The sequence below is a fragment of the Kockiozyma suomiensis genome (assembly GCF_038497685.1).
Source record: "Kockiozyma suomiensis strain NRRL Y-17356 unplaced genomic scaffold V2V93scaffold_10, whole genome shotgun sequence".
Lineage (NCBI taxonomy): Eukaryota > Fungi > Ascomycota > Lipomycetes > Lipomycetales > Lipomycetaceae > Kockiozyma > Kockiozyma suomiensis.
In genome coordinates, this window is record NW_027117673.1 from 354,954 (window position 1) to 380,129 (window position 25,176).

General features: G+C 42.5%; 9 protein-coding genes across 9 annotated transcripts; 5 read left to right on the top strand and 4 right to left on the bottom strand.

Moving 5' to 3' along the window:
• Positions 1-8,468: 8,468 nt before the first annotated feature.
• On the bottom strand, positions 8,469-10,302 carry V2V93DRAFT_359975 (THO complex, subunit THOC1; the record flags this gene model as incomplete). Its single annotated transcript, XM_066908114.1, has 4 exons — positions 8,469-9,481; positions 9,539-9,749; positions 9,809-9,927; positions 9,987-10,302. The coding sequence occupies 4 exons, from the start codon at positions 10,300-10,302 to the stop codon at positions 8,469-8,471; spliced, it is 1,659 nt and encodes a 552-aa protein (XP_066764728.1).
• A 219-nt stretch (positions 10,303-10,521) lies between these two features.
• Positions 10,522-11,581, top strand: V2V93DRAFT_372609 (uncharacterized protein). The gene is made up of 3 exons (XM_066910780.1): positions 10,522-10,840; positions 10,903-11,063; positions 11,139-11,581. Exons 1-3 carry the CDS (start codon positions 10,730-10,732, stop codon positions 11,182-11,184), a joined length of 318 nt encoding a protein of 105 aa, XP_066764729.1. The 5' UTR covers positions 10,522-10,729; the 3' UTR covers positions 11,185-11,581.
• Positions 11,534-12,300, bottom strand: V2V93DRAFT_348332 (uncharacterized protein). Its single transcript, XM_066907924.1, has 3 exons — positions 12,192-12,300; positions 11,808-12,101; positions 11,534-11,744 (listed from the first exon to the last, which is right to left on the bottom strand). The coding sequence occupies exons 1-3, from the start codon at positions 12,224-12,226 to the stop codon at positions 11,624-11,626; spliced, it is 450 nt and encodes a 149-aa protein (XP_066764730.1). The 5' UTR covers positions 12,227-12,300; the 3' UTR covers positions 11,534-11,623.
• V2V93DRAFT_372616 (uncharacterized protein) lies at positions 12,260-13,424 on the top strand. Its single transcript, XM_066910781.1, has 4 exons — positions 12,260-12,545; positions 12,610-12,673; positions 12,743-12,799; positions 12,872-13,424. Exons 2-4 carry the CDS (start codon positions 12,641-12,643, stop codon positions 13,334-13,336), a joined length of 555 nt encoding a protein of 184 aa, XP_066764731.1. The 5' UTR covers positions 12,260-12,545; positions 12,610-12,640; the 3' UTR covers positions 13,337-13,424.
• V2V93DRAFT_372618 (uncharacterized protein) lies at positions 13,425-15,860 on the top strand. Its single transcript, XM_066910782.1, has 4 exons — positions 13,425-13,887; positions 13,935-14,047; positions 14,105-14,410; positions 14,469-15,860. Exons 1-4 carry the CDS (start codon positions 13,759-13,761, stop codon positions 15,409-15,411), a joined length of 1,491 nt encoding a protein of 496 aa, XP_066764732.1. The 5' UTR covers positions 13,425-13,758; the 3' UTR covers positions 15,412-15,860.
• V2V93DRAFT_391964 (uncharacterized protein) lies at positions 15,472-16,829 on the bottom strand (the record flags this gene model as incomplete). Its single annotated transcript, XM_066912455.1, has 7 exons — positions 15,472-15,770; positions 15,828-15,915; positions 15,964-16,008; positions 16,070-16,135; positions 16,203-16,379; positions 16,439-16,496; positions 16,552-16,829. 7 exons carry the CDS (start codon positions 16,827-16,829, stop codon positions 15,472-15,474), a joined length of 1,011 nt encoding a protein of 336 aa, XP_066764733.1.
• Positions 16,830-16,973: 144 nt separating this feature from the next.
• V2V93DRAFT_372626 (Man1-Src1p-C-terminal domain-containing protein) lies at positions 16,974-19,442 on the top strand. Its single transcript, XM_066910783.1, has 7 exons — positions 16,974-17,059; positions 17,129-17,319; positions 17,396-17,590; positions 17,675-17,803; positions 17,858-18,613; positions 18,682-18,880; positions 18,952-19,442. The coding sequence occupies exons 1-7, from the start codon at positions 17,032-17,034 to the stop codon at positions 19,299-19,301; spliced, it is 1,848 nt and encodes a 615-aa protein (XP_066764734.1). The 5' UTR covers positions 16,974-17,031; the 3' UTR covers positions 19,302-19,442.
• On the bottom strand, positions 19,068-20,834 carry V2V93DRAFT_41779 (galactose mutarotase-like domain-containing protein). The gene has a single exon (XM_066912696.1). It carries the CDS (start codon positions 20,467-20,469, stop codon positions 19,399-19,401), a length of 1,071 nt encoding a protein of 356 aa, XP_066764735.1. The 5' UTR covers positions 20,470-20,834; the 3' UTR covers positions 19,068-19,398.
• On the top strand, positions 20,753-24,740 carry V2V93DRAFT_393880 (fungal-specific transcription factor domain-containing protein; the record flags this gene model as incomplete). Its single annotated transcript, XM_066912504.1, has 7 exons — positions 20,753-21,706; positions 21,746-21,801; positions 21,838-22,055; positions 22,080-22,140; positions 22,162-22,574; positions 22,644-23,256; positions 23,312-24,740. Exons 1-7 carry the CDS (start codon positions 21,200-21,202, stop codon positions 24,738-24,740), a joined length of 3,297 nt encoding a protein of 1,098 aa, XP_066764736.1. The 5' UTR covers positions 20,753-21,199.
• Positions 24,741-25,176: the final 436 nt, after the last annotated feature.

Sequence of the window (25,176 nt, forward strand, 5' to 3'; positions counted from 1 at the left end):
TCTGTAAATATTATAGTTCAACTGTCTCAAACTGGCCAATTTGGGTTTGGGAGTCAGAATCCTATACTGGTGATATCATTCTAATTTCAGCAAATCTAAGAACTTAAGCTACTTGATCAAATCAGATAAAAGTCTACTATTTGAATTTAGATTATTGTCATCGCCTTCATTGATACTATGCTCTCATGATCCATTAATCTGTACTAGCCTATAACTGAAATGCTCTTCCTTATTTCTCATATCACGGTGCTGAGATCAATTTCTTTTACCACCTGTTAACTATCTCCTGTTCATCAGCCTCTGCCTTAAATTAGCTAGCTCTCTTTCTCCCATTCCTCAGCTTCTGCTTCTAACTAGCATCCTGTTTGAAAAACTTCTGTCTCTTTCTCCTTTTTTTAAAAAATTGCAAGCCCAACACAAAAGCTCACCCCTTTCCAAAATTTGAAAGCAACTTTATGATAGCATTGAAACTTGAAATCTCTCTTGGCTGGTAAATCCAATTTGCGCATGAAACCCCTTTTGATTAATAATGATTTTATCCTCTTCCTGTCAAGACAGGAAGACGTTAAGCTATTATGAAAACTTCAGCTATTTCAAATTTCGAATTCTTTCAGCCTTCAAAGCCCAACAAACAGCACCTGCAAAAGTTATCATAGCTGACAACCACTATTCTACTGATGAACTAGGCAAAGTTAAAGTGATAGACACTCAATTGATGCCGACTGAGGTCATATAATATTCCTGCACTGACTCTATTAATCCATCATCAGCAACACCTCCTCCAGGGCTTTCTTGAGCACTCCTGCCAATCGCTTAAATAAATGTGACAAACCCAGTGAAGGCATGTCTATGCCCTACTACCCTACATCCAGCTGTTTGAAAGAGTGAAAAGCTGTCTGATGGGCTCTATTATGCTGAAATCAACACCACTAAGCTGAACAAAAACTTGTCAGCCCTTGTGTGGCACACGGAATCAGTTAATATGATGGAGTCTACATCTATGGAGGCTATTGAAATGCAAGAAAATGAAATGTATTACTTTAAACAATGCCAACATTGCTGGAAAGAACAATAATAGTGATTACTATTGCAAATGCAGCCTGCCTATCTTCGGAGGAGTCAGACACAGCAAAGTTCAGAGTTTTCATCTCTACTAATTAGGCTGTTTGTTGAGCATTTGGTATTAAGATTTTTGTTATTGCAAGAGATACATGCTCAATTTATAGACAATACAAGAGTCTCTAAACCTTTTTCTAGCATTGAAACACAATTGCTTACAAATACAAGAGCATCCTGAGGGCTCATTTTGAGCCCTCAATCTAAGCCTTGCTAAGCTCTGATCTAAGCTTCACTCCAGCCTGTTTTCTAATACTGAAACACAATTTCAGCAAGTCATAAGTTTGTTCATAGCAAAGTTGATAGAGTTCTTATCTATGCTGATGAGGTTGTTTGTTGGGAGTTTAGTGTAAAAGTTGTTACTATTGTTATTGATAGTGCTAATAGACACTGGGGAGCTGGGGGTCTATATATTGACAAAATAAGACCATGCCACCCCTGAACTTTCTTCAGCTTCCTCTAAGGCTTCTTTCTGATATTGGAACACAATTTCCAACAGTACCTCTTGTGTTTCTGTAATAATAAAACAATCTTTACACCAAACACACAACAAGCAACTCAGCAAGCTGTCACATCAATATGGATAACAGCTCTATTAACTTTGCTAAGTGTTATTCTTCATCCACTGACAGGCAGCATTTGCAAGAGGTTATGAGCCCTAAAGCGATTTCCAGCTCTGGTGAAGTTGCCATCTCTTAATGCTATAAAATACTCTAAATGGTTCTTTGCCTTGAAGATGGTTCTCATGCAAAAGGATTGGTGGAGAGTTGTGGGTCAGGAACTGCATGACTCATGTGTCATCATTGGTGCCCCATACTGAATTTGAAACTGTCAATAGACAGGCTATCATTGTGTCAATGACAAATGGTTGAATGTTTAGGCTAGAAATCACCACTATCTATATGCAGGGCAGTAATGCCATGAAGGCTTGGGAAAATCTTCACAGCGCGCACATGAGTAATGCAGTAGGGCTGAAGGCTTCTTTATTTGCAAAGCTTTTGTCTCTCCAGTTGGAGAAGGCAACACCGACAAGCTTTGAAAGCCTGGAGTGCAAGTTTGCTAGCTTGATAAAGAAGCTGGAGCAGCTGGATGTCAAAATATTTAAATATCTTTCTTTATCTTTCCTAAAGCATTTGCCTGATGAGCTTGAAGGAACAATTGCCATTTTGGAGCAGCAAAGATCGAGCTCATTGAGGCAGAGGCTGTCGATTGCATGACAACATACTTGAAAAGAAAGTTTAGGACAGTCAAACCAGTGCTAGTGGAAGTTCACTTGCAGTAAGAAAGTCCAAGAAGAAGAAGGGTATGTCTTGATGGCCATGAAGAGGGACACTACAGGAGGGAATGTCCGAAGCTGAAGGAGCAGAAGGAAAGTAACAAGAACTTTCTGTTCCAGGTTGCAGCAGTAAAGATCTGTGATGATCAGCAGCAAGTTCAGAAAGCAAAGGCAGTGGATAATAGCTTTGGAGGAGTGCTTGAGGAAGGAGGGTAGTTCATTGACATAGGGGCTACCAGGCACATGACATCCAATAGAGTGTGTCTCCAGGATTATCAACCTCTAGATCGGTCTTGGAGGTTGCTAATGGGCAATACATGAGAGCTGTGGGCTAAAGCAATGCATTCAGAAGCCAAGGTCTTTCTTTGGCAAAGGAAAGAAAGGAAAGACCTACAGAGTGGTTATCAAAGATGTGTTGCATATTCCAGATGCAAATATGGAATGGTGTCAACAGGGATCTACATAAGGATGCAGGTCTGAACAAATGCAGAAGCATAAAGGTGCCAGAGGCCTAGATGATCACATCTCAGTATGCAGATGTGAATCTTGTGCAGCAGCAAAGTTGCACAGACTACCTTTAGTGAAAGCACAACTAAGACAACAAGACCTTTCAAGTTGATGCATAGTGATGTTTGTGGACCAGTGAAATCTTCTTTTGATGATCACAGATATTTAGTGACTATGATTCATGGCTATTCTCATTATGTGACAGTTTACTACATGAGGAATAAGTCAGCAGATGCAGCAGCAGCCATCAGTACACGGATATTAATTATTACTCAGCTGAGCAGCAAACTCAGATTGAAGATAAACTATATTGCGCACTGACAATGGTGGAGATTATATCTCAAATAATCTTGAGGAATTCTTGCATTGAGCAACAAAAAACAGTGCCAGTAACTGCATAGGAATATGAAGTTTTAGAAAAAATAAATAAAACATTTGACAGAAAAGGCATTGAGTATTTTGATTGAAGCAGAAGAAAAGTTTTGGGCAGAAGCTGTCAACTATGCAGTGCACATTCTCAACAGAATTCCATGCCGGGCAATAGAAAAGAACAAGACACCACTGGTGATATGAGCTCTACTTTGGGAGACAGCCTGATGCTTCAAATTTAAGGATTTTTGGAAGTACAAACATGGGTTCATCACCAGAAAACTCATGAAGCAAGCAAATTTTCAACCAGAGCATTCAGAGGGCGGTGATGGTTGGATATTCAAGCTAGAAAAAAGCTTATCAGAGTTATATTCAATCACAAGGAGTGATCAGTGCCAGGGACGTTGTCTTTAATGAGACAACATTAGGGCTTGAATGGTTCAAGCTAAGCAGGCTAGTCAGTTCTAGCTAGACCCAGAGAGAGCTTCAGTTTCATGAAAATTCAACAATTCGGAAGCATGATTGGATTTCAGGAAGATCATCTATCTAAAAGATGATGGATCAAGTGGTACTGAATTTGGAGATGACAATGAAGAGAGGAGCGATGATGAATTTCTTGATGATGAGATGGATATTGAAAGTAGAGATTCAGAAGTCTCTAATGAAAGGAGTCGCCAATTATCAGCAGAAACACAAATGAGCAAACGAAAATAATTGACTTTGATGCCTATGATGATGAAGAAATGGACTTAGTATAGAATGTACCAGATGAAGATGAAGATGCAAGATGCAAGATTTATGATACAAAATTCATAGAAAAGGAGTCTGGATGGAAATGGGATCAATGCAGACAGAATAGTTATGGACAATGCTTGATCTGAAGATGAGTTGGTTACAAGTTCAGCTCTGGCATGGGCTGTACAAACAGATAATGCGGCACAGCCCGGGTCGATTGAGCAGACAAAATCAAATACTGAATGGATTATGGAAAACAGGTCTGCAAAGATGAGCTCAAGTCTCTGAGAGTAAATCAAGTATGGAGATGGAGTACTTAAGTGGTTAAGTGGTAGATAAGCTATTTGCTTCTAAATGGGTATCCAAAAACAAATATGGCAAGGATGGACAACTCACAAGATACAAAGTGCAGATTGTGGTTTGATCATTTATGAAACAGTATGAGATGGATTATGAAGAGGCATTTGCACCAGTTATCAGATTTGAGTGAATCAGAGTACTCTTGGCACATCTAGTAATCAATGATTATTGTATTCACCAGATGTGTATAACAACAGCATTTCTCTATGGCTAGTTAAATAAGGAGATAAGGAGATTTACTTGCTGCCCCCACCAGGATGCTATCAGAACAACAGAAAAATGTGGAGGCTTTAGAGAAGTCTTTATGGGCTGAAGCAGGCCCTAGGAGTCGGAATGAGCTTTTGTACGAATATTTGGTGAAGAATTTGTATCTTAATCAAGCAGTGACTATAGGATATACAGAAACAGCAAAGTGAATTTACTGCTGGCAGCATATATGGATGATCTAATAATCACATGAAAGGATCTCGAGATATAAACTATTGCAAATGCTGATTGTCAGTGGAAGAGTCAGATATAGCAAAATTCATAGAGTTGTTATTCATGTCGATGAGATCGCTTATTCAGGGTTTTGTGTTAAGGTTTTTAATGTTGATACTGTTGTTAATGCTAGATACTAGGGAGGGAAGAGGTCCTTATATGTACAAAAGAAAGGTAAGCCGCCCCTCTAAACAGCCTCTCTAAGCCTCCCCCTGAACTTTCCAAGGCTTCCTCTAAGGCTTCTTCCTTCCTGACATTGGAACACAATTTCCAACATAAACAACTTCAAAGAGAATATGAGAAAAAGGTTTTTCAATTGACAGACTTTAGAGAAACAAGAATTCCTTGAGTGAAAATAAATAGAAACAAAATGAGAGGACACTGAAGACTAGTCAGAAGAAATATGCAAAACAGGTGCTAGAGAGTTTTGGGATATAGGACAGCAACCAATATCGATACCTATCCTATGGACATTGGTGTATGTGACATTATCCAAGAAAAAGAGTCCAACAGACAAGGATGAGGAAAAAAGGAAATACTGAAAATATCCTCTCAGAGTGCAGTTGGAAGTTTAAATTATTCAGCAATTGGAACAAGACCAGATATTGCAAATGTGGTGGGAGAATTCTCAAGGTTCAATCCAAACTAGCAAACTGCATTCGGCCGCAGTTAAAAGAATCGTGAGGTACATCAGAGGAACTCTAAGCATGAGAATCACATTCAGCAAGGATCAGGGACATTGATTTCAGGGCACTCGGATGTAAATAATGCAACTGATCTCAACAAAAAAAATCATCTTCTCAATATCTGTGTCCTGTGCAAGGAGGAGCAATTAGCTAGAAATCCAAGAGGTAAAAATCGATTGCAGTATCCACAGCAGAGGCAGAATATATATTGCTTTCTAAAACTTGTTTCGCAAGAAGCTAGATGGCTGGAAAGACTTTATGTGTGGAGCTTGCCAAGACCCAATCAAGGTTGTAGAAGACAACCAAGGAGCAATCAAGTTGGCCGAAAATCCACAATTTCATGAAAGAGCCAAGCACCTTGATCTCAGTAACAATTTGCCAGAGAAGCAACCAATAATGGGATTATCAGTATTTTTTGATGCAGCACTTAAGATGTGGTTGCCAAAATTTTGACCAAAGGGATAGCTAGGGATCATTTTGAGAGGCTAAGAGTAAGTGAATAGGATAACTCTATCAACTTTGCCATGTCTGATTCTTCCACTGATTTTGCAATGAAATTTTTATTGCTGTGGCCTGGTACTGAAAACCCTTGCTCCTTTCCTTTTATTACATTTCTTGCTTCCATTTTTGGCAGTCTTTTCTGCAGTGTCTCTCTTCAACACACTTAAACATGTGTAATTTTTTTCCTGGGTTTCTTACTGCAAGCACATTTCCACTAGTACTGTTCTTATTCTCTTGAACTAGTACTGTTTTTATTCTCTTGATACTGTCAGGTATGTTGTCACACCACTGACAGCATCTAGCACAGTGAGCACATGTTTCTACTTCTCTGAGATAGCAATCACCCCCTCAAATTCATCTTGCAAAGCCCAAAAAAAGATGGAGGAATAAATATCATATATTTTGATTCAGCCATTCTATCAAGCTTGTAATACAGTGTTCAGAGGTTTCAGAACTTGCTGGTGTTGCCTTCTCACCCTCAGGATAGACAAGCATTTTCTAACCAAAGAATCTGCCTTCACTCCCACTGTCTGTGCTCTGAAGTCTTTCCCAGGCCTCCCAGGATTACCACATTTTAAATAGCAATAATAATTCTTGACCTGAACAGTTTACATTAACACAATGATAGCCTATCTGTTGACATTGCTTGTTGAGTTGCATGTTGAGTATTTGGTGTTAAGATTGTCTGTATTGTTAAAAAAACAACGAAAGATACATGCCCATTCACTATATAGACATTAGATGTTCGAACCTCTTTAGAGACCTGTTCTTAGGTCTCCTTGCCAAGCCTCACTAAGTGGAGCTCTCCCTATGCCTCCGCCGAGCCTGTAACTAACATTGGATCATGGTGTCCAACACTTAACACTATATTTTATCAATAACAACAGTCTCTGATGCTGAACACTCAGCAAGCGATCTCATCAATATGGTTAGCAGTTCTATCAATTCTGCAATGTCTGAATATTCTGCTGAGAATTTGTATCTGCAAGGATTGATGTACTCAGATAGCAGATAATTGTATGGCTAGGCAAGAGTCTGAATCATGGGGATCCGTGCCTGAAAATTGCCGAAATTGTTTACCTCTGGATATGGAGCAGGACAAAGAGAACTCATAACCTGTTGTAGTTGTTTGAAGTTATGCTCCATTGTCAGGAAGAAGCCTGAGAGGAAGCTGAGGAAAGTTCAGGGGGTGTATGCTTAGCAAGACTATTTCAGGTGGTGGATTAGCTCTTATTTTGTCTATATATTGACCTGCAAGCTCCCCAGTGTCTAGTAACATTATCTACCAAATTAGCAACCTTAACACTGAGCCCTCCAAGCAATCTCATTAATATGGATAAGAACTCTATCAATTTTGCTATGTCTGATTCTTCCACTGACAGGAAGTATTTGCAAGAGTAATCTGGTAATTTCGGTAGACTGCATTTGATGCTCCCTCTATAATGGATGCAAAGTAATTGCTAAATACATTATCAATTTCTCATGTTCAGGGTGTAACTAATGCCTCTTTTTTTGTGTCAGCTTGCCAATGCAGCACAGAGAAGGGAGCTGCTGCTTAAAGAATGCAATGGCTCTGCAAACCTTAAACCACTGTTAACCTAACCTTAAATTACATATAGTAAACTCACTCAACTGCTTCATTCATAGCTTCAACTTCTACAGCAGTATTATTAAGATTGCTGTTATAGCAAAATAACACATAGCCGGGTCATGGTTTTCAGCCTATGTGAATTTGGGAATTTTATGTAGGCTGTAAGGCCAAATGCTTCAATGACTTTTTGTTTCACTATGTGGCAATAAGTTAGGGTGTTTGTAATGACTTGGCTACTACATATGGTCATTAAATTTAAATTATCAACATCATCTAAAGAAAGGTATAAGAAAATATATCAGATTCAAGCCTGATTAGATTCAAAAAGATTGTGGTACAGCTATTACTGTTACAGATTTTTGCTGTTATCCATCACAAGCTGTGCAGAATTGTTAGAAGAGCTTAAATTCAAATTCTCTTATAAGGTTCAGGTTGTGCATTTGAGAATAATAACGCAGCAGAAGAAGCTACTGAATAAGGATAGAGACTGCTGCAATTTGTGGAAATAATTATATTTGGAAATGTCAAGCCAACAAATGAGGGATCAGACAAGCAATAGATGAGATAACTTTAGCCAGACCAGATAAGAACATACATTTTATGTGTCATGCATTTTTCCTATTTTATGAAGTCTCTCAGATAGAGATTGCAGATCTGAGACAATACACTTTACTGCTAGAGCTGCAAAAAAAACTTTGGTTAATTCCTGTCTTTTTATTTGATTGTCAGCTATAATATACTATACATATAGCATTTTCAATTAAGCTAAAAGGTTGAACCTGCTTTAGCGGAGTATTCAGATGCAGCAGATCTCTCCGTCCTATTACAAATCATGCCTTTAAAATTCCTATTTATCATTAAAAAGTCCCGTAAAAGTTGTTTTAGTTACCTTATCGAAATTTGCCCACATGCCATGCATTCGAGCAATACGGAAACCTCTCCACTCATTTGATGAGATTGCATCATTGTCTAGTACCGGTTTAGACTCGGCTTCAGACATTTGAAAAGTTTCTTCCTCAATACCTCTCAATTTCTTCATCTTTTCAAAGTAATGATGTGGATCTGGAATCTCTGTCCGTTTCGTGTTTTTAAGTATATTCAACCCCGTTGGCTCTCTATTTAATCTCGAAAGTGCTGGTGTACCCATGAGAAATTGATATGGACGCTTCAAACCTCTCTGTTTCTGTAACATGTCATCTACAGCATTGATCGCTGAATGCTGTAAAGCCGGTATCTCGAAAGCAGGGGTATTCAACTTCTTCCAATTCTGCCAATTTTGATCACGACCGATGACCACTTTTAGCGATCGCAAAAAAGCTGCATCCAAATCAATAGCGTTTAAGCTGGTAACCCTGCCAATCGACTCTTGAACACCTGATATATATTTAATAAATTCACTGTCGGTAATGGGAGGATACAGAACGCTTCTATTTGGGAAAGCGACTGCTTGCTTCACTGAAGAATCCTCATTGCTCAAAGAGTCCTCATTGCCACATAACAGGTCACATAGGATATATATCTGACTGTATATCGTCCGTCTGAATACAGTGTCGCTCAACTCAAGTTGAAACATGGATTTACTGGTTAACCATTTAGGGACAAACATTTCACTTTCATCGTTATTTTCGTCAAAATCACCAGATGTCAACTTCAAACCAGGATTATTAACTTCAGTGTCTGAGGAAGTCGTAGTATTTGACGGTTTTTCACTAGGGGCGCCAACTGATGAATATTTTTTTAGTTCAGCAAGCACATTAGTTATCTGTAACCGGAATTTCGCTCTCTCGGCAGGTTGAGAGAATAGGGGGATTGGATTAGCGAAATATTGCTGCAAAGCCCAGAAGCTGTTGTAGACGGCATCTACGCGTAGAAGTCAGTATAGTCATTGACTACTATAGCTATGATATGAATCGTTACCGTCGTCATCGCGATCCCATTCGGTAATGTTATCGACGTCAAATTCACCTCGTTGATTCACTCCAGAACGTTCACTTAATGGGAACGCTTTACCAAGGAATGCGAGAATTCTTCCTGAAAATGAAGAATGCTGCGTTTTTGATAATCTTTTCAGGAGCGCGTTACATATTCGAATTAAATCGGTTCCTGGTCGTCGAGCGCCATTGAGATTCTAAATTAGACAAGTCAGAGGCTGCTAGAGGATGGATAAAACATCATCATTTGGCATACTGAAGCAATCAGTGACTCGCGAGCCTCTAGGAAAGGCCAGAATGTTTGACACCAGTCAATAGTTTGAATCTCGAATAAATCTTCGAGATATTCATGTACCATTCGTAGCTCGACATGCCCTGTACACAAAAGTTGCTAATTAGATAGTCCCTAAATACATGAAATTTGGATCACTTACCTGGGTTCGAAAAACCCCGCACAACATCGATTAAGCTACTCAATTGCCCTACCTTGAGGATCTCATCCTCAATGGCCGCATATTTAAAAAGCAAAAACTTTCCTTCGAATTCTAACGCCTGAACTATGGATCTCCCGGCGGCAGCGGCAAGAATTTCGTCAGCTATAGTATTAATTATCTGTAGGGCATCATCATCAATCTTGATTGGCGATAATAATGTGTTCTGCTGAGTCGTAAAGTAGCTGATCAGCTTCTCAAGGCTGGCAATGACCTCATTGGAGACTTGCCAGTCTTCCGTGGTGACAGATGGTGCCATTTTAGCAACGAGGCAGAACAGGATGCTAAAAGATATCAATAGGTCACTAATAAATGCCCTCAAATAACCAGATTCATAGTATTCTGTACAAAAAAAGGCAATCAAAATTATTCTGACTGTGAAGAAGGTTCGAAGAGTGCGCTGAAGTGAACTCCCAGGAGCTAAGGAGTTTATGTAACAAAGAAGGTTTGACGGCTGTGATGCTGTTCAGCATTCTCGTCCTGTACTTGCACTTCACGCTTTTGTTAAATTCCAGGACTTTATTCGAGCTGATCGTATATTGAGCATACCATATTTCGCATGAATTCAAAACTGCTTTGAATTTTTTTATTTATCAAGTCAAAGCGTTGAGCTGGTAGAGCCGTCTCGTCGGATACCACTTCTTTTTCTGATACTTGGCTGATATTTTCAAGAGGTTGAATTGAATATGGAGCAATCTACAATTGAGCTCCCAGCTGCTTCCAGTCGGGAATCTGTGGAAATTATGTCTTCAAAGTTTGAGAGTATGATCAATGATATATCTGCAAGAATGAATATTGTAAGCGAGTTATCTGATTCCTATTTTGTGGTCGGTTGGTGCTAATGGTGCTTTTGCTGTAGCTCATACAGCAAACTTGCGAATCCTCTGATAAGCATCATGAGCAATGTGTTTCCATCTCTAATGACGCAGCGTGGGAAATTGAGAGACTCAAGCTAGTGATGGAAAAATGCGACGATCTCGATCTAGAGTTTGCCAAAATCAAGAGGATCAGTGAGATTGTGTAAGTTGAGTGATTTTATTCACAGTTTTCATTTTCAGACAGCGGTGGCTGACTTTCTGACTCTTATCATTACAGAAAAGAATTCAAGCGTCGGATAGCTTATTTAGAAAAAGAGGTGTGATTCTTGAAAGCTTCTTTCTAGACTCAGTCTAATCTTGATTCATTGAGACGGCACACATGACTGCAATAGCGGAATGGTCAGGATGCGATAAGCGAGGGAACCTGGATAGGAATTGTGCTAATCCAGGGAATATCGAGTGTGCGAGACAGTAACTTGTCAGGAGCGAGTCGGGATTTGGCTTCATTGGTTGATATCTATATTGCCAACTTTGTTGGTGTAGAGAAGTATTGAAGACAAGAGTACTGACGACAGAGGATTGACGGACAACTTGACCAGTCAGCTTGGCTACTATTTTTACAGACTAGATACGGGTTAAAAGTGTAGGATAGCAATGCAAAATCTGAGCTTTATGAGGAGATTATTCAATGTAATAAATGTATTATCACTACACCACGAGTTTAAAGGGACTAAATAGTACAGTCCGCAAGGTTGCCAATGTCTAGACCAGATCTGGTCTAGTTCCCCACCAGTTCAAAAGGGCAGCCAGTCCGACACTGTCGAGCAGATCCGAGGCAACCTTGACGAGGACATACTCGCCGGGACGCTTCTCCTGGAAAATGCTAAACGACGAAATAAGTCAGTAAAGTGTAGCTAGGCGTTGAACTGTTAAGCCGGTATCATACTTGACGAAAGCGCCGGGGACGGTGCCGATGGCGAAAATGAGCAGACCCAGGTAGGCAGCGCCCTTCTGTGTGAGGGTACCAGTTGACTGTAGAATTGCAGCGACGGCATAGGTCTTTGCTGCCGCGCCGACGAGAGAAGATCCCCAGGCGGCGAGGGCCCCAGCGCCCTCTTTCGACTTGAGGAATTCCTCGGGGGTGTCTGACGCCTTGGCCCGCTCGTAGGCACTGCCGAAGAAAGGTGCGGAGAGGACGAGGCTGGTGCCGTGGGTGAAGGCAGTGCCAAGAGCAATAGCGCTGAGAAGGGGTTAGCAGAAGAGCAGAAGAGGATATTATAGTAGATCAGATCAAATTCAGAGCATGTCAAAGAATGTCAGAGTAACGCACCTGGGAGTAACAGAAGGAAAGTATTTAAGAGACATTGCGGACTATAAACAAAAAAAGACAAGAAACAGAGAACAGACAGAGAACAGGATATTTATATTATAAGAGCCCGTACCAAACTTAGCAGTGATCGTCACGACGTCATCAACGCGATAGTTGCGAGCTCGAGGCAGAGATCTTCGAGGTTGCGCTAACCGACTCAGCTGAATCTCATCACGCTTACATTTTGCAACACTTCTGAGGGGTTTGTGTAAATACATGAATCGGCTCGGATTTGATTGGCTGCCGCGGCTCAGACTCGACAACTTCGCACTTCAACCTCAGCTTTTTGCCTGTCTCCGAGAGCTCAGTCTTTTTGTAAGTCCATTCGTTTTCTAGGTGCAGCGTCGGCGACTTCAGAAAACTGACATCATCTTCGCAGTTTTCGCTCACTCGTAAACTGTTCGCTAAATATGGCTGGAGGAGGTCCTGTTCCGATTGCTCAGGTATGCTGCTGTTCCTATACTTCTGTCTTTGCATTCTGCTTTTTCAGCAGTCTAATAACTATTTGCCAGAAATATACTCTGCGATCGTCAGGAATATGGGAGAAGATTCGCAGGCTGCTTGTCTTGGTAGGTCACTCAGCAACTTCGCTGCCTTCGCTCACTACCGCCCCTGCTAACGCGCTGTTTGCTCTGTCCTAGGTGCCCAACAGATCGACCGGTAACCCTCTGGTGCCTTACTATCGTGTTCCCTCTACTGGCTCGCACCCCGACGCTGAACTCTATCGCGAGCCGAAAACTATTCCCGCATCCGATATCGCCAATAACCCATATTACAAACGCGACACCCGCCGCGCCTATCCTCAAGTCGCTTCATACAGTCAATCAGACATCGGTGGCCTTCTTCTCTATGGCTCTGCTGCTACTCCCCGCCTTGCAAAGGGAGAGACTGGCCAGCAAGCGCTCACAACCGTCAAGGACGGCTCCCTAAGTCTCATATCCGCTCTCGCTTCTCTTCCTAAGGAAATCGTGTTTGGCGAGGTTTTGGCTAAAGATGGACAGCCTCCTTTTCCTGCTCCTTTGACTAAAAAAACTACCTGGAAATTACTGGAAGAGCCTGAGAGTGGCATGTACCCTGACAAGTACCCTGTCCGGACGTTTACCTAAGCGGACACCAGTTATTTACATCATGAACGGTTTAGAATGCAAGCATAGTATTTAGCAATTTCAATTAATTTATCAATATTTCAAGGCATTTCTTTTTCTGTTTCGTAGTTTCAAGTTACACTGTATGAGTTGTAATACGATTTTTAATAAGTTCACGGAGCTCAATTGTTAAGCAAGGCATCTTTTACACATATGAAGCCCCCGTTAAGTTTCTCAATAAAAAAGCTGCCAAACTTGTCTGGTAATAAATCACCATCTATTGCGAGAAATCTACAGTATACTCAATAACATGGCAGCTGCGAACCTTAACACCTTGCTGCTTACTTAGGAGCGCGTGCTCCCAACGCGCCGGTAACTCCCACTAGCAATAGATTTCAATCAATTGATCTGTTCTCGCTTGGCTTCATTTTTGGCGAGTCATAATGACCAGTGAGGTCGGAAAGCCATTTCTTAGAAAGAAGGTGTTTTCCTTACTAGCTGATAGTAGAACCGTCGACGACTACTCTTTTGATTTTGGATATTTACTGAACCATGCCGTTCAATTGATCAAGGTACGCTTCTTGGTCGCGAATAAGACCTTTATTAATGTGTTTGCCAGATTATAAACTATGTTTCTGACCCTCCGGATCTGTACATTGAGGGACTAGTTTCAGATACAAAGTATCACATCAACTCTGTGTTTTCACCCGAGTCTGTAAAACTCTTTGAGGCGTGAGTGCTCCTCCACTTTTTGTCAGCTAAATTCGCCTATTCACGCTCAAATTTTAGTAAGTATGGACGGCGATTTACAAATGATACATCTGGTTGTATACTTCGAATCTCTGAAGCTCAGCTTCATTTATTTCCTTCAAGTTGCATCGGAAATCGAATCGGATGTGATTTAAATGTCACTACACCATTACTACTCGCCTCGCCAAACGCTCGCTTCGCACCAGAAATAAAGTACATGCCAGTCCTCTATGTTCGCAAGTTCTCATACATTGGTGCTGATGGATCCGATATACTGGGATCTCCATCCCCGATCCGTCTGAATAAGAGCATTAAGGACGCCATAGAGAAGCGGATTCAGTCATTGTTAGTTTCTCTAGTTATCTTCATAAGCCTAGACCATTGACTAACTTTGATTTCGTAGGAGAGATCAATCGCACGTTTTGGTGCCGGCATCATCGTCGCTCCCCCCTTCCGTCGTTATACTAGCAGAATCTACGCAATTCCGAACCCCGGCAAGTATAGCGACTAGCGACAGCAATAACAATTCTGCATATACAACCGGGAACACTATAGATCATACACCCCAAGTCTGTGGCCAAAAAGAGGAAGGAAACTTCGGAACTTCAAGGCAAGCGCTTGAATTGGCTTCAGTATTGGAGATCGGGAATCAGCATATTGCCGCAGTCGACGAAAATCTCGAGTTGACGCGAGATTTAGATATAGAACCACATATACCGCATTCAAACACTTCAGACTCTGAGACAAGGCTGATTCCAGATCTTGAATCTCCTCAAAACACTCGAGGGATGAATGAATCAGAACAGTCTGTAAATCAAAACATAAATCAAAACTTTGGAGGACTTGCAATGACTACAGATGTTTTTCTTACATCTGCACGAGCAAACAGCAATGCTTTATTGGCCGACCGCCTCCCTACTTTTTCGCTCTCTCTTTCTGTGAGTCCTGTTGTTGACAACAGAATACTAGAGGCAGATGTCTCTAATGATGATAAAATGAGCGCTGTATCTTTTCTACCTTTCAAAGAATCTCTGATTGAAGAATCTATGACTGAAGAAGTTGGCGAAACTGAAATCAGCGTGAATGACTCCTCTTACAACTCGTCTTCTCCTATACCCTTTGAAGAACTTATAGTTGCTCGTTCTGTTCAGATAGCTGCAGGTCACCGTCAGCAGAGTACGACTCGAGAAGAAAAGAGGAAAGCGCAGAGAAATTACAGGAAAAAGAGATTATATTTATCACCTAAATTTGCTCCCGAGCCGACACAGCAACATAACGAAGCAGGTTTGGTTGAAATGCTTGCTCAATCTCACAAAGCTTTTTTTGAGAATGAAAAACAAAATTAATTATATGAAGTGTATTCCAAATACAAAATCTCATAGTATTCTGGGCGAGGAAATTTACAGCTAATGCGCGCCATCCTCGCCTCTGACTCGTGTCCATTCACCAGCTCCGGTCTCTCGTGGCCGATTTTCCTCGGAGGAGGTCGCTACGCTCATTCCATAAATATACGTGACAAATTCTTTGATCTCATCTTTATCCTCTGACTCTAAAGAAGCTCGTTCTTGAGGAGATAATGATGCTCTTCGAGATGTTGTGATGTTGCGCAACGCGACTCCCAATTCTGTTTCTGAGATCTTGGTTCTATGAATTGCCTTTTCTGGGACGCGTACATATCGCTTAGTCACATCTTTAGCTCCTTCAGCTAAAGATTTTTCTCTTAGCATTATACACAAACAAATAACGAGAAATGCTGCCATACCTGAAAATGCAATGACATAAGACATCTTTTTACCCCATCCTTCTTCGTATAGCCTCGGCTGATCCCAGGCAGTTTCACACACATCGGCCTACATGCTGTTAACGACTGCAACGCACAAGTCATAAGAAAAACGTACATGAATCCACCGCTTCTGCGCATCAGAGTAAACTTCGGTCCACACCTAGAGTCGTATAGTCAGACAATAAATATCCATAGGGACCCACAAAACTGCATATACTCACATGATCTTCCGCATTCCATATCCATCTTGTCCTTGATCCCAAAGCCCGACAAAGTAATCCGAAACACTATATATCAACAATTAGCAAAATACGCCACGGCACGTCTGCCAATTCACAAAAGCAATTTACGCACGTTGGCCCACTCGCCACATCTACCTTTTCTGAAGGTTAACAGTTTCCTGGGATGATCATAGCGAGGAAACCTCATGCGGTGTTGACATGATTTACATTCATGGATTTCGACTCTATGTGCGCCGTCGCGTAACTCGTCCGGGGTGGGCTGAGTGCTGCCGACGACGTTTGACTCGGACTGTATCGAAAGATAGAGTTAGACGAAAAAAATCTCACATTGAAATTCTACCAACTCACGCTGCATCTTGTGCACTTAAGCGCATTCACCCAAACGAAGAAGCTATTGCGAAACCATCTAGCGAAATTTGATTAGCAAGTATTGACGCTGCATGCAGTGACAAACGGCGTACTTCAGCAGCGCTCGGATCAGGTAATCCTGAGTACTCCAAGACTTGTCCTTCTCGTACAAATCCTCAGCTTCTGCATAAAGATCTTGTAGAGGAAGGATTTCCAAGGCATAATCTAACAGTTCGACATCTTCGTAAATCATTGGGACATGACTGAGATTTTGCAGCTGACGGATGAAAGGAGCGGAGTCGGCACTTGCAGACATGGAACGTCGTTGACTGATTGTGCGCCTGTAAATTAAGCCAATATCTCTCAGCCATGAATCTGCAGTGGTAGCCATAGAAATCACTATTGTCGATAACTGATAAAGTGCAAGTAAGCCGTCGCATTGCGTAAATAAGCGATATGCAGGGATTAAGCTTTTACTACGCATGAACTTTAAACTGCTAGTTGTCGCTCCAACTTCGGGCCTATGGATCTGCTCAACTGCGCAACTGTTTTTGACCTCGTTTTGTTTTCTGTTCATATTACATATTCTCAACATGGATGACTTGCGGTACTTAGAGCCTGGTCTGTCTCAATTACTAATACTCGTTGTCTTCTGTCTGCTGTGAACTAACTGTCTTCATTTACAATCAGGATTCGACCCATCTACTCTCAGAGTTGTTGATCTTCGACGCGTCCTTCTATTTCACAATATCAATTTTCCGTCTTCCGCCAAGAAGGCGGTCCTCGTTGATCTTTTTCGAGCTCACATTACCCCGAACTCGAAGCAGTTACTAGCTAATCAGTTTGTCTCGAGCGGTGACGTGCCTGCCATTGTTGACGCGGTATGTTTTTCCAATCCGCTATGCTTTTCATGCTAACTTTGTGTATTCGAAACGCGCCGCTAACTATTTTCATTAGAATATAATATCCAGCAATATAACGACGCAGCCAGACACAGAACAATCTGCTAGAAAAACGCCCCGAAAGAAAGCATCGACCGCGGCGCCAAAGAGCGCGCGCGCCAGTTCGCGTCGCCGAACTACGGCTGTCGAAGATGAAGAAGAGATCAAGAATGATGGCGAGGACGTAAAGCAGGAATTTGAGAATGGATTGGTACGTTATTTTTTGCTGCATTTTTTTTTTTTTTCAACATTATTGATTTTTAAATGCTAACATGTTATTTTTTAAATCAAACAGAAAGCAGAAGATGGATCTGCAGAAGATGGATCTCCATTTTCTTCGCAAAATCCATTTCAATCGCCGCGTAAAGACTCGCTTACTCCATCCCGTAGCAGGAAGAAAAGCTCACGTACCCCTGTTGCCGCTGTATGTCATTTCTTGATTCATTTGTATAGTATTTATTTCTGACTTTGTGATTAGAGTACGCGTTCTGGATCCGCATCTCCTGAAGTATGGTCACCACCATCAACTTTGCCAAGATTTTCATACGGGCGGTCTGAATCAGATGAGGTAGCGCCGGTTTCGCCTATCGCTTTCTCTAGTGAGCATTTTGTTCCTGAAAGCGTTGAGTATCCGGAGCCAAATGGGCAAGATTTTGAAGTCGCAAACGAAGAAGAGGATGAGAGTGAAGCTGAATTCGAAAATGATGACGGGGAAGAAGAGGAAGAATTCGATGTCAGTATTTTGGATGGTTCTCGAGATGCTCCAGAGTTTTCGTTCCCATTCACAGTGTTTGCTGTCTGGATATTTATTTTGCTGTCAGCTATCTCTATTAGCTGGTGGAGAAGTGAACGATTGCGAGTGGGATACTGCGAAATCGAAGGACAAGGCCGGTACGTGAAAAGTACGGGATACCAGGGAGTTTTCACTAAATTCGAATTGGACTGCCTGCCATGCCCGCCCCACGCTAAATGTTTCTCAGGGTTCCGGCTTGAATGTGATCCAGATTACTTATTTGTTCGAAGTCCACTTGCACTGGGAGGCTTTTTGCCAATTTCGGCGCAATGTGTTGCTGATACTGAGAAACTTCAGCGGGCAAAGGTCTTGGCTGCTGAGGAGTTATCGATTTTGCGGAGACGATTCGCTGAGGTTCAGTGTAGCGGGGTCGCCAAGGGTGAGAATGACCCTACAATGACTGCAGAAGAATTGAAGGCAAAGTTGTTTAGTCTCAAGTCGGTAAGTTGGCAGTATAATTGTTTTTTAACTTGATTTCAAAGATTCCCTAAGCTAACGAAGCATTCTAGCCAAATCTTTCGAACGAGATGTTTGAAGAGCTCTGGAACATTGCCCACAAGGACTTGCCTTTGCAAGATGAGGTTTATGTGGTTGAAGAAGAGTCTGGAGAACGGTATGGGTCGACTTCGTCATCGGAATTTCCCTGGACGTGTGTTTTGAAGACTGAGCTAGGCGAGTTAGTGTATGCAAATCGGTTACAAATCACTAGTGAGTCTTTTTTTGGAGTTTTTTTGGAGAATCCTGCGTCAGAATTTAATACTAATGAGATACGGGAATAGTGATTTGCGTGCTTGCAGGTAGTTTATTGTTTTCGATATCTGCGGCTTCAAATTATCGATTGCGACAAGCCAAGGTGCGCGAACTTGTTGGGCAAAGTTTGCAAATAATGCAAGAACAGCAGCGAAGAAGTGACAATGATACGAGTGGACGCACATCTCGATTTGTAGTGATGGCTCAGATCAAGGATCAATTGTTGAATGCCATTGACGACAGTGTCGAGAGACGGAATCGGCGAGTGATTTGGGATAAAGTTCAGCAGATAATTGAAAGAAATGCAAATGTGAATAGTCGGCAGATGGAGATTCATGGAGAAATTATGAGGATCTGGGAGTGGGTGGCAGTCAATTAACAGATTCGAATTTAAATACTATGAGAAAAGAAATTGTGTCTTGTCAATAGATCCAATAAACTAGACATCTGTATTTTGTATTTTGTATGCTTCTCGTTTAATAGTGGAGCGAGAACTTTGTGAGAGAACCGTAGTTTTTGTCCTTACCAATGATCATCATATCTTTCCAGTCATCATTACTGACAGCGTCCACATAGCGCGAGCTCTCAAGACAGAAGCCAGCACGAGCCGGATAAACTCCGGCGACATTAACGTACTTGCCAGTATAGAATTGGAAAGCGGGGTCGGTGGTGCTACCGATGAAATTAATACCAGTGACGGGATGGAAAGTGGCGGCCATAGTTTTAAGAGGAGCCGAGCGAGTGTCGGTAAGTGAGATGTTTGGAACGTCGGTGAAGACAAAGCAGTGGTCGATATCGGGGTCAACAGGACCGAGAGCGAAGGTCGACTTGTCAGCGGGGACGAGAGGGTGAGGCACGATTTTTCCGGTTGGGATAAAAGTATTGGTGACTTCTAGACTGTCGATGGTGCCAAGGGTTACTTGTGTGCCGCTGATCGTCTTCTCGTTGCCAATGTTGAAGTAAGAGTGGTTTGTAAGGTTGATGATTGCGTGGTCGATGTTGTCGGGGCCGGTCAAGAAGGCCTCGTACTCGATGAAGAGAGCACCACCGGCGGACTCATCTTCGACCCAGTAGGTCACAGAGAGAGTGATTTCACCGGGAAAACCCTCCTCCATGTGAGGCGAGACATAAGAAAACTTGAGTTTAGGAGAGGCAGAGTCTGAAGAAGCAGGTAGTACTTTGGGATCATTGTAGACGATTTTGTCGTAGCCGTGGGCGCCGCCGTGGAGGCAATGGCCAAAGTTGTTCTGCACCAATTGGTAGTCGACACCGTCGAGTTTGAAGTGGCCGTCGCGGATGCGGTTAGCCACTCGGCCAATAAAAGCGCCAAAGAATGGATTATCTGAACGACGGTATCCAGCACCAGAGTCGAAACCGCAGGAGATGTTGTGGAAGGCGGAATCGGTAGACGAGTGCTTGAGGCCGAAGGAGACGAGGGCGAGGCCGCGGTTAGCAAAGCTGGCGCAGACGAGGCCGTTGGGGGTGGAGATCGAGTGGAGCTTGTTGGAGGAGTCTTCGGTGTCAAATGTCGAGCTGATAGTATACATTGTGGAGGTTTTGGCAACAAGGAGGAGGAGATGAAGATGAGGAGGAAGTATGCGAGGATGCGAGGATTGAGGATGATTTATATTTTGAGTTTGTTCCCCACGCTTAGCGCCCCACGCTGCAATTAAGCGCCGACTTTAGCCGCCAACCCTGCACAAGCGTCAAGATGTTAGAATATATCACTGAGAACGACGAAGATGCGATGATGGTGATGATAATGATGGTGGCGATACTTCGAAAAGAGATAGAGAAAGAAAAGAAAAGGATTAGAGCAGTAACACATATCTCAATAAAAATAAGCAGTTCGCGTAAAAAGAAGGAGGTCTGGGTAAACACCAAAGAACTTCAAGAACACCCATGTCACTAATTTCCGGGATCCAGGGAACTAACTAGTCCAGAAACTGAGTCAAGCAAATTTGATGACTAACAACTACGTGATAGAACAGCTAATATAAGAATATCAGATAGATACTGATAAGAGCACCACTAGATATTCATCAACCCATTATGTAGTATACTACTAAATATACTGCTAAATATTCCGTCAAACACACTACAAATATACTATCAAATAAGTCTCCTATCACCACCATCTTGTAGTGAGCACATGCCGGACTTCCGCTTCCAAATTAGTGCTCGGGCTCCGCGCCGCATCCGCGTCGCTTCCCTAACTCGCTTCAGCGCTCCTTTGTGTCTTCGTGCTATCTGCGCCCTCCCGCAAGATCCCTGCAAATGGTAGACAAGCGTGCGCGCGACGCCTCGGCGGTGGTGCAGAAGCAGGATCGCAAGTTTGCTTGCACCCACCCGGGCTGCGGCAAGACTTTTAACCGCAAAGACTATCTCGCACGCCACTCGGCAAACCATCTAGAGGTCAGACCATATCAGTGCCCAATATGCCCGTCTCAGTTCGCGCGCCAGGATCTGCTCGAGAAGCACATGTCTACAAAGTCTCATGAAAAGCGCCAGAAACGTGAATCTCTGCAGCGCAATCTCATGCAGCTTCAGCAGCAGCAATCTACTCACTCGTCGCCCGCTCAGCAGCAGCAGCATCAGTCTCTCATTATGCAGCCTCCTCCCCTTCAACTTCCTCTCCATCAGCAATCTCAGTCTTCTTATCATCTACCACAACCGATTCTTTCTCCTCATTCCTCACAGTCGCAGAGCCGCTTGTCGCCCCTACCGCCGCATCACCTGCCTGTTTCCGATTCCACCATGCACCCTCTAGGCTCTACTCAGGACGTCGCTTCGCTTACTTCATTACAAACTCACCTTCCGGAGCCCTCTCCAATTGATCAGACCCAGCAGCTGATGCTGCCTGCCTCTCACGGCTACCCGTCTGATCAAATATATAATAAGCCTCCTTCCTCAAGCGACACCAAGCAGCCTTATTTTCCTGATCCATTTCCGACTAAACAACAAATTCTAAAAACTGAAGCTGGACCGAATTTAAATTCCACGAAGCTCACTGGCAATGTCGTCACCGATCAAGTCTCACACCAGCAGTTGTCAAGCACTACTAGTTTGACAGATGATCTCTCTCAATCCAAACCTAAACTCGAGTCGAACCTGGATAGTGCAAAAGTACCAGGTAGTTCATCCTCATCTGTTCCAGCTTCTCAAGTGCATTCAGCAGCAGAGCAATACAGTCTCGCTTATGGCTCAGCGACAGAGTTGTCGCAATTCTCTCTCGATAGCTTTGATCTCAGTCTCTCGGACCATTACACTTGGCTCTTTGGATCTGATTTTTGGGCGGCTGATCCGTCCGATCATGCACTTGCCAATGCGCCTAATATTTCCGCCGCTTCATCTTGGGCTAATGAGCAAGATCGATCACAACGTTCTATTGATGGCTTATACGAAGCAGCAAATAAAGGACCGTTCTATTTAGATATGCGCTCTTCATATCCTCCAGGTCAACAGTCATATCCTTTCAGACAGCAATCAATTGAGCCAGCTGAAAGATCTTCTGTTACTCTTGAAGATGCATTGCTTGACACACAACCATCGGGCGCTGGCCACATCGGCCCTGTCCCATTCACTTCCAAGCATGCGCGCACTATGCCTATAGTTGCCAACGATAGCAATATACGCAACTCACCTCCTGCTGGTAAGTCTTTTTTGCTATCTTGTTCTTGGTTTTTTTTTGGCTTTTGCTTTTTTCTAATCCTCTTCATAGCAGATCGGCAGTCTCCTTTGCCGCGGTCATCGGCAGACTCACTTCCCTGGCCAAAGAAGCACGACAAAGAAATTAGTCCCACAGTCCATGCTCGTATGATTGAGGTTCTCAAACCAATTGCTGAGATCACCCCGGATAACCCATATTTCTCACTGCAGGCTATGAAGCAGTATCTCAACCTTTACTGGGTTCACTTTGATGCTCTTTACCCGATCTTACATCGTCCCACGTTCGATCCCTCAGTCATGGAGCCGGCTCTACTAATTGCAATCGTCACTATAGGCATGGCGTACTCCACCGATCGTGACGCTTCGAGTTTGGCTATTGTCATCCACAAGAAATTCAGAAACATTGTTTTCTTAATGATCGAAGATCAGCCGCAGGTACAACTGTGGGTTCATCAGACTCTGCTTTTGACAAACTATTTCGACAAAATGCTGGGTAGTACTGTGCAGTACGACATGTCACAATTTTTTCATGGTACAAATATCGCTCTGATTCATTTTTCCGGGTATTTGAAGGGTCTGCAGGAGCCGCATATTGTTGACACAGCAGACCAAATTGCAGCTGACCATCAGTGGAGAGAATGGGTGTGGTATGAGACGACGAAGAGGTATGAAATTCTATTTATGTGTCTATCATTTGAGTCTTGGCTAATTTTTTTGTAGAACCGCATTTTTTGCTTTCATTTGTGATACCCAGCATGCCACCCTGTTTCGTCATAGTCCAATCTTATCTGCTTTTCAAGTCCGACTCGAGCTGCCATCTACAGATTCATGCTGGTCGGCAACCAATGGCAGCGAATTTTTCAAAATGTATCAGATCCAATGCAAGGCTGCTCAACTTGGCATGATGCAATTCAGTTCTCATACCGCGATGAATTCTGCCTCTAAACCAGGAGAAGATGGCAAACAAAGTTCTCGGGAATCTCAATCGGGCAATGGGCAGATTTTGGATGTGATCTGGCCTTCATTCTTGCATAGTTTAAAACGCCTTATTCGTCTTTCGAGAGAAGATCAGAAAGAATTTCATCTTGCGGCTTTCTCTCAGTTTTCTTGTTTAATTCTGCTTCATGGTCTGCTTAGTATTTGTTGGGATATGCAGTGGCGTGGATTGCTAGACATGGGTATTGTTTCGAAGCATCGAATGACGGAGTTCAAGAGCCGACTAGAAACCTCATTTGCAAACTGGAAAAATTACTTTGATTATCAGCTAAGCAAGTCAAATCTTCCATCAATTTCGTCGACTGTCATGATTGCTGGTGAGTCATCACCGCGCCCACCGCCAACTCCTGACAATTTTGCAAGCGATATCAGCCAGATCAATCATAGTTCTTCCCATGCTATGACGCCTGCTCATTCGCAGAACTTTTTTTCTGTTGCGAGTCCGATGAATGACTATACTTATAATTCTCCCATGCTTTGCTCCAACTGGGCAATGTTTCAGCTCGGGCTTCTGGCTCTTCATGTTGATACGATGAGTCTACGAATCAACGCCGGTTCACCTAATGTGCTAGGGAGGAAAATTGGGGTTATTGATCGAGAAAACTCAAGAAAAGCTGTTCATCTTTGGGCGCAGTCGGAAGATGGTCGTTTGGCTGCTTGGCATTCGGTACAATTCATGCGTAGGATTGCTGAGAATGAAGGATTACTTGATCAAGCAGTTCATATACCGTGGGGCGTGTATCTGGCAACACTTACGATTTGGTCATACGAACGATACCAAGAAGACGAAGAGACTACACCACATACGTTTGCTGGTAGTAGCAGCAAGTATTTGTCGGTTAACGGTCGGAATATCGAATACAGTTTGGCAAAACAGGATGCGCTGCAGTATCTTCGTCGTATGAATGCCAAAGGTCAAGCCGCTGGTCTTGGTAATCTGCATTCGAGCGCCGCGCAAAAGTTTTCGCAGAATCAAACTAATGGTGACGAGTTTAAGATATGTGCAGCATCCGGAATCGAGTCTAGCGATGGTAAGCCTTTAATAGTTGGGCTTGTTGCGTTTTCTGCTGCGCTACTGATGCATATCAAGTGGGGCTTTGTACTTCGAGGATGTGAAGTTTTGAATAATATTTTGAAAGAGTATAATGATTAGATGGTTTTGTGTTTATATTTATTTTGTATTATTATAATTTTTTTCTTTCTCACTTTCTTACTCATTTTCTTTCTCATTTTCTTTCTCATTTTCTTTCGCATTTTCTTTCTTGATTTCTTATTTTCTTGGGGTTAGAATTGCATGTGAAAGCTTGGCGTGCAGATTTTTGAAGTTGTAAATCTTGTAAAATTCCGTTGTTTTTATTGTGCCAGTTACATACTTTTTTCTTTTCCTGTGTGGCACCTAATGTATTTTTTTTTTTTGCATTTATGAATATTGATCCGAATTCGATATAGTTACCTTTTATGTTTAGAGTTAACTGTAGGACGTCATATCAAGCCATTCAATTACCCCTGAATTATTTACACTCTAGACAATCTTCTCTGTTCGGCGCATGTACTTTACATTCTTTACTTAAATGCGGGAGGAGCAATCA